Here is a 16,175-nt window from a genome sequence, read left to right on the forward strand (position 1 = left end):
CATAGCCTTTGAAATTAAAGGCTGTCCTCACTAAAGACACATGGCAGACCAAGTCTTTAAGTATATATCCACTTGAATAACAATTTGCCATTAGGATTGACAAATCAGAAGCCAATATTGCCTACTAACAAACAATGACTCGTTTTTGCCTCAAAGCAAGAGAGAGGGTTAGAGAAATCGAAGGACAGATGTCGGAGAAACCCTACTTACTCATTTTCAGCAAGTGTCTAACTCTTCAAGACACACACTGGTCTCCGATTATAATGTGGCAGACTTAACTATCACAACAGGAAGCAGCCAAAACATTCTGCATTGGCCTGGGAGGAATTTCTTTTCATCTTAAAATATGTTCATGCATTAATGCAAAAAAAAAAAGGCTCCAGAAACTATTATAGAAACACAGATTGCCACAAAACACTGTGTTGTTGAATGCTCTTGTTTTACAACAGTACGTTTTAAAAACAAATACCAGCAAGAAGAAGTTAAATATTTTTTCATTCTGCAACCACTGAAGACAGATAAGTAAGGAATGTTTAACATGTAAGCTCATGTAATAGAAAAACCACAGAATGTTTACCTTATAGACTTGTCCATAGGTCCCATTGCCAACAAGTTCAACCAGTTCAAAGATGCCTGCAGGATCCTGGGAGAAACAGAAAGAAACCAAAATCAATCAGAGATCTCCAGCATTAGATATTTAAAAGTTGCTACATATAAACCTTGTTAAACCCATATAGTCAGCATTCTGCAAGGCAGCTCTTTTGCATGGAAGGTTCAAAAATAGATTTCAAACAGACAGGGGCAGGATTCACAGCATGGGTCAAATCCCTTCCCTGAAACAGATTTCTATTTAAAGAGGGGGAAAAGCAGAGGAATTTAAGAACATTGGCTTTAGTAACTATTTCATATATATATCAGAGATATAGGTTGTTGAAAAGAAGGCCTACATGCAGCTACACTAACGGTAGGAATGTACTTCCTAGCCTCTGCCATTCCTAAATGTTTAACTAAGTTAAATAACACATATATATTACCAGTGCCAGCGCCTATCCTAAAACAGACCTATTCCAATTTTCCATTTCATGTACTGTACTAAGAAAAATATGGGGACATTAAGATGTGTTGTCCATAGCCGTACGTGTTGGCTATGTTCAAGGGACACAGAATAATGGGGGCCTATTTTGTACCAAAACTGTGAGGTGCCCCAGGCAATGCCAATGGCATATATAACTCAGGGCAGAATATCATAAACTGCAGGCCGCTATACAGCGTTTACTAGAGAAAAGGCTTTGTTCATCAAAGGCTTGATAAATTTGACTGCCATGATCTAGACCAGGGGTCCCCAAACTAAGGCCCGGGGGCCGGATGCGGCCCTCCAAGGTCATTTACCTGGCCCCTGCCCTCAGATTTATAATATAATATTTTATATCATTTTGAATAATATAATATATTGTATATACATATAATATTGATAATAATATTATAATGTTATACAATATAATACTAATAATAATACCATATAATAATATTAATTATATGTTATATATTACATATAATATTACAGTATAGTGGTATAGTTCAATGTAGTAATATATAATGGTAATATTGTGCTACGCTAATAATATAATATATTGTATGTACATAAAGCTGCTCTGAGTCCCCTTCGGGGTGAGAAGGGTAGGATATAAATAAATATAGTAAATGAATAAATAAATAATTTTAGACTTAGGCTCGCCCAAGGTCTGAAATGACTTGAAGGCACACAACAACAACAATCCTAATTAACTTGGCTATCTCATTGGCCAGAAGTAGGCCCACACTTCCCATTGAAATCCTGATAGGTTTATGTTGGTTACAATTGTTTTTATTTTTAAATATTGTATAGTTATTTCATTGTTGTTATTGTTTTGCACTACAAATAAGACATGTGAAGTGTGCACAGGAATTTGTTCATTTTTTTTCCAAATGATAATTCGGCCCCATCACAGTCTGAAGGATTGTGGACTGGCCCTCTGCTTTAAAAGTTTGAGGACCCCTGATCTAGACTGTGCCAGAAGGAATCCTGCAGGAACTCAGATAGAACAAAACTGAAGAAAGCACCTTGAGCAAAAACAACTGTAAATTCTGCCTGTTTTATGTTGCCAAAACAAAGATGGACATCTGTATAAAGTTGGGGGAAGAGGGGAAATTTGTTTTCAGTATCAGAATTACACTCATAGTCTTTCCAGAGACAAAAACATCCTTGCTGAAATACTATTAATTAGCGGCTTGTGTGGTCTTTTGATGTTGGAATCCTGAAAGGATCGCATTTTTCAACATAACTGAATAATTTTAATTGTCCTCAAAATGAAATCTCTAAATGCTTATAAGGAACTCCTAGCCTACTCCAGAGGCCCGTTCACACTATAGAATTACAGCATTATTATTCCACTGTAATTGGTTCCATCTATGGAATCCTGGGGTTAGCAATTTAGATGGAGCTCTAGTGCCATACCAAACTACAGATCCAAAAAATCCACAGGCTATAGCCATGACAATTAAAGTGAAATAAGACCACTGTAATTATGTACATCCACCTAAGATGTACATCCCTAAGGGGATGACGATTATGATTTTGATTATTTTCATAATGATTGTGGTGGTGGTAGGCTGCTATGGGATGATGGTAAGGATTAATGCCTATGCTCTAAACTATGAGTAAAACATTATCTTCATGGCCTTGCCAATACAGCCGGCCCTCCAATTTTTTGCAGATTTGATTATTTATGGAATTGATTAATATGTTGTTTTTAGGAATCTGTAGCTCCTCCAATGTGACTCTGTGGAAGTAGACCATACATCTATGCTGTAGGATCTAGAAATTCATAGAAAAAAACACTCTTTTCTGGGCATGTGTAGAACCTCCAGCACACCTTTATGGCCAAGCTGACTATAAAGTTGCACTGGAGGACCTATAGGTTCCTAGGGGTGTTTTATTTCAGGTAAAGTAATTAAGTATTTTAATTGATGGATTTTCTGCTTTTGTGGGGTTTGTATGCCCCACCTCCGGTGCATGGGGAAGACTGACTTTACAAACCTGTGTTCCAACCACTACCATATCATTTGCAAATCCAAGCAGTTTTTTAAAAAATTGCTTTTTGCAGCTTGTTAGCTTAAAAAGTGTTTCTCGGGAAGAGGTTGGGCTGAAACCCACCATCTGAAAAGCATTCAGGGCCTCCCAGCAGGAAAACCACCCAGGGCAAATGAGCATGTAGAGCACAGCTGGATCCAAAAGCACTTACACAGGAGCTCACAGCTCAACATGGCCAAAAATGTGGGATGTTTCTATAACCTGAAAGGCACTTTGTGCCAGAAGAACAGCAGGTTTCCTATTGGCAGAGGAATGGAATAAAGGACAAACATTTGTGTGTGTGTGCTTTTAAAAAAGCAGCTTTTGATTGTGAAGCTTTAGTTGATCCAGTTGCATGAAGCAAAGTAGTTTTTAAAAAAGATGTTTTCATGAAAAAAATTCACCAAACAAATGCATTTTCATTCAACATTAAATGCAAGTCAGATAATAGTTCCCCATAAGCAAAAAGACCTTTAGAAATGAAGCTAAAAATTCATTGGCTGAAAGAAGCATACAGGAGCTCTCTTTCTAAATATGGATCAGTACAGGATGCTGTTGCTAAGAGTCAGTCCACACTGTTCTTAACGTTAAAGGTTTGGTGCACTGCACAGCAGAAATTGTGCTTTCAGGCTTAGCTGCTCCTGGAGGAAAAAATACCAGCACATCGTGACCAGAGGCAGAAAGAACCAGCCTACGGTGGCAAGGAGATTGTATGGAATTTAAGAATATATAGTATATTCTTTTGTATTGCAGAAGTGGATTACTATTCTCAGAATTCCATATTTTCAGTTTACACGAATTTCCATATATGATTGTTCTAAAGGACACAACTACATAACCTACAGGTACACACAAAAAAGCCATACCTATCCTCCACCTGCCAGCGTAAACCCTTCATCTATTTTATCTCCACCCGATGCCATCCAATCAGAAGGATAAACATAACCTCATCCAACTCCAGCAATATTAACTCCTGAAGGACAATTAATACCATGTTGCACTGATGTTGGTCGGCTTCCCAGAGTCTACTGGTTGGCAACTGATTAGCCAACGAGTAAACAAAATATTGCACTAGACATAGCTCCAAATGACTCTACTTATGATCTTAGCAGATCCAGCTCCTCAAATCAGTGGTTCTCAACCTGTGGGTCCCCATGTGTTTTGGGCCTACAACTCCCAGAAATCCCAGCCAGTTTACCAGCTGTTAGGATTTCTGGGATTTGAAGGCCAAAACACCTGGGGACCCACAGGTTGAGAACCACTGCCTTATATCTTCATTTTATCAGTCCTGCCCATTTTCCACCCAAAGGATGAAGGAGCAGATGAGTGTGAATAAAAGATCACAGAGTTGTCCCCATGCAATATATGTCTGGTGGTAAGTATTCAAAAACAATCACATACATCTACAGATTTTGCAGACCAGCACTGACTTTTTACTCTGAGATTAATGCTGTCCACATTTTGCCCTTTCAGAACCAGTTACTCAAACATTGTATTCTGGTGCAAAATGGTAGCTTTATATTGAACTGAGCTGTTTATTATTTAATTCACTGGCATTAGCTCCCGGCGCTTTCCAGTTTTCTTCCTTGTTTTGCTAAAAAGGGCTCATTTTAAATAGATTGGATTGAACCTAAGATGTCCTGATTTTTTTCATGTGCTACCTGTGCATCCATTTTCTAGGAACAGAGTGCTGATCCATCCCAATATTTTATTCTTGTTTCTATAACCACAATTACTCCATGTAGCTTAGCATTCACTGTCAAGCCAGTGAATAGCATTTCACTCTGCTGCTGGCACTAACAGTTGCTATTTCAGCAAAGCCATGGCAACTGGGACAGAATGCTAGTTATTAATAATAATAAATATTTAAAAAATAGAGTTTGGTCTTCAGTTAAGCTAACATGGCTTGCTGATTTTACTAATATAGCTTTCAGTGAAAGAACAATTATTCTTTAGAATTCTAAACCAATCCCACTGCCACCACTCACTGAATATAAAAAGTAATATTGTTAGCCTGAATTTCAAATAAATATAGCTAATTTATCTTTATGGAAAAGATTGCTCTTTTCATGCATACTTTAATTTTGTCCATTAACAAGTCACATCATTTCATCTTATGCCACATAAGCAAAATCACCCTTCATGAAATGAGAACCTATCGGTTGAGATCTCTCAATAGCTAAGGGTTAGATATCACCATTAGCATTTTGAAGGCATAGCAAACACACCCCATTAACATTCTGACTGGTTGCAATAGGGAAGTGAAGTGGTTTTGGAATTCATTCTCAGAATGGAACCATCTTTTCAGAACTAAAAATCAGGAGGTGATATTTGCCTTCAGAGCTTGGGCAAGGAATCACCTTAGCAAGGCGCAACACAAAAGTATAACTCCAAATAGCCCTAATTAAATGAGCTGTAACTCCAATTCATAAAGCAGAAAATGATCAGGAGATGATCAGGAATATAAAATTATAGCTATTCTAGGTGCTTTTTATGGCTTACTGCCATGTCTCTCATATGGACATCATGTCTTGGAGTTGAAAAGTAATCATGTGAATCTACTGATAATATTCAGTTCATTATCTCCAAAGGTTTCACTCAAGTTTGTTTTTATATCAGTTGGTCCTTAGATTAGTCCTATCTCCTTCTTCACTTCAGGGATGCAGCAAGGCAACAATGGATCCTCTAACTTGCTGTCATAGGGGAAGTGATGCTCTGTATAGAATTTCGCTTGTGCTTCATTCACTGTATTTATATAGTGCCTTCCTGCAAAAGGACTCAAGTTGGATTCCATTTATAATAATGACTTCTGGCCTAAGAGATACGATACAAAATGGGGAATGGAGTAAGAAAGGAAAAGGGATGAATTGAGTCACACATTCATTCTTCAAGCCTTCACATAATGGCTATGAAATGGATATAGAAAGAGCTTTCTGTGGAATGCACTGGAATGAATAAGACATATGAAAATATGACTGGTGACCTTTTCCATGCAAAGACGAGACCCTGGCCCAATCAGATTACAGCAGATTAATATTTCTTTAATAGTATTGACCTCATGGCAAGAATCTTGGATTTTCTAGTTTACTGAAATACTCCAGGTTCTCTGCTAGAGAACTTTAGTATACAACCCCAACCTATAGTCCAATGGTTCTCAACCTGTGGGTCCTCAGATGTTTTGACCTCCAACACCCAGAAATCCTAACAGCTGGTAAATTGGCTGGGATTTCTGGGAGTTGGAGGCCAAAACACCTGGGGACCCACAGGTTGAGAACCACTGCTATAGTCAGTCCACAAAACACCACAATTTAATCCTCATTCTGAGGACAATTTTGGAACTGTCATTCAGGAGAGTGCATCACAGCACTCTAGCAGAAAATTTTAATCACCAAACTGAACTACAAATCCCAGCACTCCATATGATAAAATTATTTATTTATTTATAGTATTTATATGATAAAATTATTACCATTAAAGGACTATTAAACTATTACAACAGTGTAGTGCAGATAGACCTGTTCATCCAGTCCTGCGTGGGCTTCTTCAGATGAAATTCATGACTAGGATGTGAGACCTACTGGTGCAATGAAGGATCATTCATTCATCTATATTCAAGACCTGGCTGGTGCTTAAAGTAGGCAAGTAAACAAAGGGGCCACACTACATCTCCCTAATTTTCAGCCCATTGGAATGGCTAGTGATTGCTGCTTTCTGAAGTCTGATAGTATTTCTGTGTTGTGTGAACAGGAAAAATAGGGCACACGGAGACCACGTTACCAAATGCAAAACTGCAAGCAAAAATTGCCAGAATAGGGGAGGAGAAAGGGATGCAGGATAATGCACCAAAGCTGAAATAGCTCAGGAAATGTTCTTTTGACATTTAGGAATCAGAATACAAAAGCATTTAATGGAGCCCTTTAAATTATTCAGAAAAGCTTAAATGGGGACCAAGACAGGATAAGCAATGCATAATCTCAAACCAAATATAGTCACTTTTGATAGATAATGGAACTCAAGGCTCCAACTATTTAGAGAGATGAGCTATATTCCACTCAGCAAAATCTTCCCCTCCTCTCATCCCTCACATAAACCTTATTTTGCAGATAAGTGCTGCACAGAGCTCAGTGTTGCCTTTTCATGCGTAACGCTTTTATGTTTTCCCACTCGCCACCAGGCTCTGAGACTTCAAGCTTTCATAGTAAGCACAGGAGACAGTAATAATAAACAACACACACTCCAGATACAGTGTTCCCTCACTTATTGCTGTGGTTAGGTTCCAGGACCACCTTCAATAAGTGAAAATCCGTGAAGTAGGGACGCTATATTTATTTTAATATTTATACATTATTTTAGTAGTTATACACTATTTTAAGTCTTTATCAACCAATTGTGTATTGATAAATTGCCTCCTTCTCCTCCCGTTGCCCCTTGGGCTCCTTTTCTCTCCCTTTGGCTTCTCTTTCCTCCCTTCCTTAGGCTGTAAATTGTAATTTTTTATGATTTATAATAGTCTTTTAGAGTTTATTGAAAAACTACAAAACAGCGAATCCGCAAAAAGTGAACCACAAAGTAGCGAGGGAACACTGTACACCCTTGAAACCTAATAGTATGAAGCCAGCTACCTCACAACAAGCTCCCTGCAAATCCTGCACAGTTCTGTTGCTTTCTTCATGTAATATCTTTACTTAAAACCCACCTAGCCTTACATGTATCTTCTTAATAACCACACGCAACTATAAGAATTATTTTTTTCAATATTTATATCCATTTCTATATCTATTATCCCAACAACATAATACATTTCAGGTATTTAGAGCTATTTACAGTGTGAAGCAGTCAAAAATAATTTACAGCTGAAATATATTAAACTACTAGCTGTGCCCGGCCACGCGTTGCTGTGGTGAAGTATGGTGGTATGGGAAATAAAGTATTGAGGAATTGGTGGTAGTTAAGGTCAAGGGTAAAGGTTTTCCCCAGACATTAAGTCCAGTCAGGTCTTACTCTGGAGGTTGGTGCTCATCTCCATTTCTAAGCCGAAGAGCCGGCGTTGTCCGTAGACTCCTCCAAGGTCATGTGGGATGACTACATGGAGCAGCGTTACCTTCCCACCGGAGCAGTACCTATTGATGCACTCACATTTGCATGTTTTCGAACTTCTGGGTTGGCAGAAGCTGGGGCTAACAGTGGGGGCTCTCTCCGCTCCCCCAATTCAAACCTGCGGCCTTTCGGTCCAAAAGTTCAGCAGCTCAGCGCTTTAACACGCTGCACCATCAGGGGATATTTCCTAAAGGTTGTGAATATACAATATTTCTGATTGGGTTTTTTTGTTTGTTGGAGGCAAGTATGAATGCTGCAATTAGGAAAAATGATTAGGATGTAATGGCCTTGCAGCTTTAAAGCCTGGCTGTTTCCTCCCTGAGTGAATTTTTTGTTGGGAGGTGTTAGCTGGCCCTGATTGTTTCCTGTCTGGAATTCCCTTGTTTTCAGAGTGGTGTTGTTTGCGATATTTTATGTGCTTCTACTGTCTGTGGCCCTGAGAAAACAGAGGATTTTCCAGACTTTGATGATGGGAATACTTTGTTGGGAGGTGTTAGCTGGCCCTGATTGTTTCCTGTCTGGAATTCCCTTGTTTTCAGAGTGGTGTTGTTTGCGATATTTTATGTGCTTCTACTGTCTGTGGCCCTGAGAAAACAGGATTTGCCAGACTTTGATGATGGGAATACTTTGTTGGGAGGTGTTAGCTGGCCCTGATTGTTTCCTGTGTGGAATTCCCCTGTTTATTTACTGTCCTGGTTTTAGAGATTATATTGTTCTGCATTATTCTATCCCAGTAATTATTTCATATTAAAGAAGAATCTCACTTATCCAACATTCGCTTATACAATGTTCTGGATTATCCAACGCAGTCTGCCTTTTCATAATCAATGTTTTTGTAGTCAGTGTTTTAAATTCATTGTGATATTTTAGTGGTAAATTTGTAAATACAGTACAGTAGAGTCTCACTTATCCAACATAAACGGGCCGGCAGAACGTTGGATAAGCGAATATGTTGGATAATGAGGAATTAAGGATAACCCTATTAAACATCAAATTAAGTTATGATTTTACAAATTAAGCACCAAAACATCATGTTAGACAACAAATTTGTCAGAAAAAGTAGTTCAGTACACAGTAATGCTATATAGTAATTACTGTATTTATGAATTTAGCACCAAAATATCACGATATATTGAAAGCATTGACTACAAAAATGCGTTGGATAATCCAGAACGTTGCATAAGCGAGTGTTGGATAAGTGAGACTCTACTGTAATACTACATAGCATTACTGTGCATGGAACTACTTTTTCTGTCAAATTTGTTGTATAATATGATGTTTTGGTGCTTAATTTGTATAACGATTACCTAATTTGATGTTTAATTGGCTTTTCCTGAATCCCTTCTTATTATCCAACATATTCACTTATCCTGCCGGCCTGTTTACGTTGGATAAGTGAGACTCTACTGTATATTTCTAATCTTATATTATCTGCTCAGAACTGGATTATATGAGGCTCCTTCTTCACAGCTAGATAAAATGCACACTGAAGTGGATTATATGGTAGTGTGGAGTCAAGATAATCCAGTGCAAAGCAGATAATATAAGATTATAAATGGGTTATATAGCTGTGTTGAAGGGCCTTGAGTCTACACTGCCATATAATCCAGTGCAAATTAGATAATCTGTGGAAGAAGTCTAAGTGAGGCCTAAATCGGCCTGTCCCCTAACTGAAACCTGGCTGTCCCTTGGTTGCTAGGCAACCAAGTGGGCAGAGGTTAGCCCTCTAAACTGGCAGCAATTGGATTAAAAATAATTATTGCTCTCCCTCTAATTAGGACTTTATTTTTCTTTTCTTTTTGTTGTATCAACCTTGAGGCGTGGATGATGGGTTGTGTTGTCAAATTTTGAGGTTGGGGGGCCTGTACTTTTGTTGTTTTGTGAATAGCCGTGATGCCATCACTCTTTTATATATATAGATAAGTCTAATTTTAAAAAAAGTTATAGCCACATGCACATGCAAACCAGACAGAGCAATTGGATACCAAGGGCTTTGATGAAAAGCCACTGAAATGAAGCCAGTGCCAATGCCAACTGTGCTTTTAAATGAGGAATTCCATAACTAGGATATATAAAATCAACAAAGACCCTTATCCACAGAAGGTATTAAAATTCTCATTCATGAGACACAAAGCATGTATAACAAGACTTGTCTTCTTCCATTCCTAGCTTAACCCACTCCATTACCTGTTATAGATTGTAAACACTGTGAAAAAGGTACCTGACTATGAAACTTTGTAGCTTAAAATATAAACTAGAAACTAGAAGCTTCAGGGGGAATTCTGGCCTTACTGGAAGCTAGATTTGGCAATACTGGGACTTCTCAGATAGCCTTCCTTAATACCACTACAAAAAGGCTGACATACCTAAGGCTTAGCTACTGGTACTAAAAGTTTTAAGATAAAACATGCTGTTATTATGGATTCTATCCTTTTGCCTTTGGCTTGACTCATTGCAAAAATATAGCCTTTACGAATGTATTTGAAAAAACAATTTGTATATTATGCACTCATAGAACAGTATAAATAATAACAAATAGTGGCAACTAAACAACCAACTTGAAACATTTCTAGTTACTTGGTCAAAATAGAAATATTGGGGGGGGGGGTTATGGAATATATTATTTTAGAATGGTGAACAAAGTATTTAAAACACATATTTCCTGTCCCAAAATTATTCTTAAAATCTATGAAAGAAGAAGATTTTTAATAGAAAACTATGTACTATATCAGATTATTACCATTCTGGATTATAGTTTCCATTCTTCAGTTTGTTATGGAATGAGTATGGATGTTTGCTTGATACTATGGGGAACTACTAGACAAAATAATATTCTCGGCTTTAGTCATGTTGATATTTAATCCATTTCTACTGAGGAGCCTTTTCTCCTTGAACTGAAAAAAACAAAGATGTTCATTGCAGCCTTCCTTACAGTTCAGGATCTTGTAACTCCATTTATAACAATATTCTAAAAATAATAATAATTTGTATTTATATCCCTAACAAAGTGTACCTTTCATATATAAAATATAATAATTTCATGCCCAAATTCCAATGTATTTTAGGTTCCTAAATTAACAAAGCTACTTTCAATATGTAAAGGTTGCTAATAATGGAGCCAACTGTCTGCACCCTCCTTTATAAGGGCTGTTTCATGTGACCCTTATCTGAGGAAAATGACTTTCTTTGAGCATCTCCATATCCATTACACCCCGGTGCTGTAGCTAGAAAATTTTATACCCAGAACAGAATCCCAAGTCAGCTTTCCACCCACATGAAGGACCATACAGAGTTGTTTTTCTTAAGCTGTGAAACCATATGCACATGCTAAAACTCCCAAGTTCTCACTGTTCAAGGTGACTGCAGAACACGAGCAATCTGTCAAAATTGTCAAATAAAATCCCGCAGAGTGCTAGTCTCCAGGTTTCCCTTTCATCACAATAAGTAATCTGTGGCTGAATATGTAGTATTGTATAAGTCTTCAGGGACCAAAACAGCCAATGAGAACCTACCATAGTGGCATTCTTTCTAACCTGCTGCTTTCACTAAGCCTCTTAGCAAAATGATATGTTTGTGGAGGTTGTTATTTGCTGTCAAGTCAGCTTTGATTTATGAACGAGAGACCTCCAAAACACCCTGTTATCAACGGCCCTGCTCAGGCCTTGCATACTACAAAAGCTGTGATTTCTTTGACTGAATCAACCTACCTATAGTGTGGTCCCCTTCTTTTCATAATGCCTTCCACTCTACCTAGCATTATCACCTTTCCCAATGCGTTACCTCCTCTCACAATATGTCAGAAATATGTCAGTTTCACTTTGGTCATATTTACTTCTAGTGAGCGTTCAAGCTTGATTTGCTCTTGGACCCATTCATTTGTTTTTGAGCAGTCCATGATGTCTACCAGGGCCGGCCGGAGATATTTTTTGATGTGACACGGGGGTGCTGAAAAGCGCCCCCGCCACCGGCGCCATGGCCCCGCCCAGCGTGCCCTGGCCCCGCCTCCCACGCTGCGTGGGAGGCGGGGCCAGGGCGAATAGTGAGGGGGGCGGGGCCAGAGTTGGCCCCGCCCCCGCCCAGCGTGCCCTGGCCCCGCCTCCCACGCTGCGTGGGAGGCGGGGCCAGGGCACGCTGGGCGGGGGGGCGGGGCCAGAGTTGGCCCCGCCTCCCACGCTACCCCCGCTCGCCCGTCTGGCCTTTTGTAGCAGGCCAGACTTCAGCGGAGGTTCCTCCAGGCCGCGATCGCAGGGACCTCCGCTGCAGTCTGGCCAGCTAGGAAAGGCCAGACGGGCCAGGGCGCACTGGGCGGGAGGCGGGGCACCGTCAGGGCGGTGCCCCGCCTCCCGCCCAGCCTGACGGCGCCCCCCCGGGCCTGCGCCCGAGGCGGCGGCGTCAGGGGCCTCAATAGTGGGGCCGGCCCTGATGTCTACAGAACCCTTTCCCATTGTCACATATCAAAGACATGGATTATCTTTTTCGCTATCTGGCTTTTCCCATCATATATAAAAATCAGAAATGCTACAGTCAAAATTATTCTGGCTTTCATACTTAATGAGATCACATTTTAAGCTACCATACTGAAAATGTGTATTATCTTTCCAACTATAGTAATATCTACACATTAATTGGGCTTAGAGCAGTGGTTGTCAACCTATGGGTCCCCAGAAGTTTTGGCCTACAACTCCCAGAAATCCCAGCCAGTTTAGCAGCTGTTAGGATTTCTGGGAGTTGAAGGCCAAAAACATCTGAGGACCCCAGGTTAAGAACCACTGGCTGAGAGGTTCAAGGCCTCTGTGAAGGTAGAAAATAAGATTTAAAACACTGTTTTTAGCCTGAGACAGCCCCTCATTATGTCTTCCAGTGTGACACTATAGTCAACGTCCAACAAAATCATTCTTTGGGACCCATAAATGCCTGGAGAAGTGTTGTCTCTAGCAATCCCAATGATAATGCTGGGTAAAGTGGAATGCGGGATGAAAAGGAGGAGACCACACTATAGATGGGTTGATTCAGTCAAAGAAATCATAGCCTTTGTAGTATGCAAGGCCCTCAAGTATGACTTTGTAGTTCACTTCCAACAGATGTTGACAACAAAGTTACACTGGAGGATGCACAGATTCCTAGAGATAACCTATTTCAAAAATTTGCAAATAATCAAATCTTCAAATGTGGAGAGTGAATGGTAGTATTACTCAATGATATTCTAACAAACATAGAACAAATCACAGGCCTCTAGATTTGGAGTCCAGTGCAGCAATAGAAAGCTCAAGCATCCCTGACAGATGGTAATTCAACCGCTGTTAAAAGCAATAACATGATTTTTGATGGTGACATTGATCCCTGCCCAGACTATACACTGAAAAAGTACCTCTTAACTCAATAAAATTACAATATAGTTACAACTGTTCGACAACAATAGAAACAATAGAAAACCTTAATTATTACTCCAATTCAATTAGAAAGGAAATAACTCTTATTGTAATTTAGAATTCTTTTTTAAAAAAGCCACCAGATTTCATATCATCAGACTGTACAAGCATACTGCTTCTTGTTCGGCTCAGAAGCAAGGGAGGCCATTTTCTGCAAGACGCCATTTCTGTTGTTTTATGACAACTGCCTCATTTGTCTTTCCACTAATCTGGAAACAATTAATTACAGTACCAGTAAACAACCTTTCAGTCTCGAATTGTCAAAAATGCAAGTTATGGTTTAAAGCAAGATTCACTGATGCAGAATTGTAGGGACAAATATGGTCATGTCATCTTTCTGCAGGGTACTTCATACCTTTTCTGCTGTTTTGGGTGTCAATGAGGTATGGTGCCCCGTAAAGCTTGCAGATGATCTCCAGAAGCAACTGCTACCTGCCTTTCCATCTGCAGGACACTGCTTAATGATGCACAATCCAACACATCTACTATGCCAGCACCTGATTCCTAAACATGTCCCTCAAACAGGCTGTGGGACAGCTTGTTCTCTGCTGTAAACCAGAATTCAAGGAAGAGAGGGATCCTGTTTTTCATCTTCTAGGCTCTCTCTACCACAACTGACATCCTCTCTGAAACAGAAATGCTCCTCTCAGAAACCATGAGGCACACAGTATTCACCCAAGGAACCCTTTCTTTGTTCCAGCTAGTGTAGATTAACAAAAAATGTAAATCCTTTAGTGCAGTGGTTCTCAACCTGGGGTCCCCAGATGTTTCTGGCCTTCAACTCCCAGAAATCCTAACAGCTGATAAAATATTTGGGATTTCTGGGAGTTGTAGGCCAAAAACATCTGGGGACCCCAGGTTACGAACCACTGCTTTAGTGTATATCCACATTATAAAGTTATATCAGAGTTCAATCTGAATGAATCCCGAGATTTGTAGCTTGATAAGATATTTAACACTCTTTAAATCAAGTCAGCTTCGAGTTATGATGGCCTTATGAATGACAGGCCTCCAAGTCTCCCTGTTATCAACAGCCTTGCTTTGGTCTTTCAAACTCGGGGCTGTGGCTTCTTTGATTGAACTATTCATAATGTACTCTTCCTCTTTTCCTACTGACATCCACCTTACCAAATAGCCCTGTCTAATGAGGAAAAGGATAGAGGCTGCTAAAGAAGCAAAACAAAAAGTATGTCAAGGAGAAGTAACTAGAAAAAGTAGACTATAGAAAATGGGAACCTATGATGATTCGGATCCTCTAAATACACATGGCAAGGTTGGAGAACCTTTGACCTTAAAAATGTTGCCTCTCTGATGTGCCAGCCAGCACGGTCTTTGATAAAGAATGATAGAAGTTATAATCCAAGAACATGTAGAAGACCAAAAGCTCACAACCCCTGATCCAAGAGATATTTGCAATACAATGTAAGGCATCTCTGAATAGTCTTCAAGTCAGAAAAGTCTAAGGTGACATTCTATAAGAAAACTTCAGATTTTCAAAAGCCTCTGCCTTCGACTTGTCCCAAGTTAATACAACAGCAATAGGTTGATGGCAGCAGCAATTCAACAAGAGATACTGAGAAGATTTTTAAATTGTTGATGGCAGTTTCTTCATTCCTTTCAGCCAAACAACATAACAATTTGTTCACATAATTCAGAGAGGCTCCCTATAAACAATAGTAGACCAACCTTACCATGAACTAAATAAACTCTGTGCCAAAGGCTGCAGGTGTTGTGTCACGCAAGATATTTCTATTATTGAATTAGATATGATCAGTGAAATATTGTCTTGTTCTGCACTGTATTCTGCACTCCTACACATGTTCCAATAAATTAATAAGCTTGACGTTATGCAACTACACATCCACAAATGAACAAAATAAACAAAACACACAGGAAACGTTTTTCCTTCTCTGTTTCAGTCTTCCAAATATATCTATTTATGGAGCAAAAACAGATCAAAATATTTATTTATTTATTTAATCAAAATAAGTATATTCTATTTTGTACAATAAAAACACGTAAAATTTTAAAGTATAAAGCAGTGAAAAATCATTTCTAATCAAAAAAACATAGTAAACTCACTGGAAAAAAATTAACTGTAACCAATCTCAAATCTATTTTGAGTTTCTCATCTATACATTTGCTTTTGCTAAGGAGGGCTAGGTCACAATGCCTGGAATATATAAGCTCTTCAAATGAGGCTTCCACAGTTTGTAGCTATTGAAAATTCAAAACCTATAATTGCAATGATCCCCTACAAAATACAACTGTACAAGGATTAAGGGCACATTCTAATTCCAATGTGTGTGTGGAAACTGCCTCCAGACAGATATGATCCAGAAACCTTCAGAATAATGCTCTTTGGGCTATCTTATCAGCTGGGCTGCTAATTATTTCTTCCCAGTGTGCCAGTATTGGAATCATAACTGTGCTCAGCTGAGTACAATTGCCTCTTTCTTTCCTAGAAACTTGCCAGTGACTACCTGCCAATGGCTCAAAGACCTGATCATTTAGAAGATAACCACTTTGAGTGGCACTAC

General features: G+C 39.2%; 1 protein-coding gene across 7 annotated transcripts in view; it reads right to left on the reverse strand.

Annotated features, from left to right (window-relative positions):
* Nucleotides 1-16,175, reverse strand: part of tnik (TRAF2 and NCK interacting kinase) — a 328,667-nt gene that overhangs the window by 254,003 nt on the left and 58,489 nt on the right. For all 7 annotated transcript variants that reach the window (XM_016992005.2, XM_062977521.1, XM_008106033.3 and 4 more), the window contains exon 2: nt 578-643. In XM_016992005.2, the coding sequence (XP_016847494.1) occupies nt 578-643 (66 nt within the window). The remainder of the gene's footprint in view (nt 1-577; nt 644-16,175) is intronic.

Source organism: Anolis carolinensis, chromosome 3 (assembly GCF_035594765.1).
Source record: "Anolis carolinensis isolate JA03-04 chromosome 3, rAnoCar3.1.pri, whole genome shotgun sequence".
Classification (NCBI taxonomy): Eukaryota; Metazoa; Chordata; class Lepidosauria; order Squamata; family Dactyloidae; genus Anolis; species Anolis carolinensis.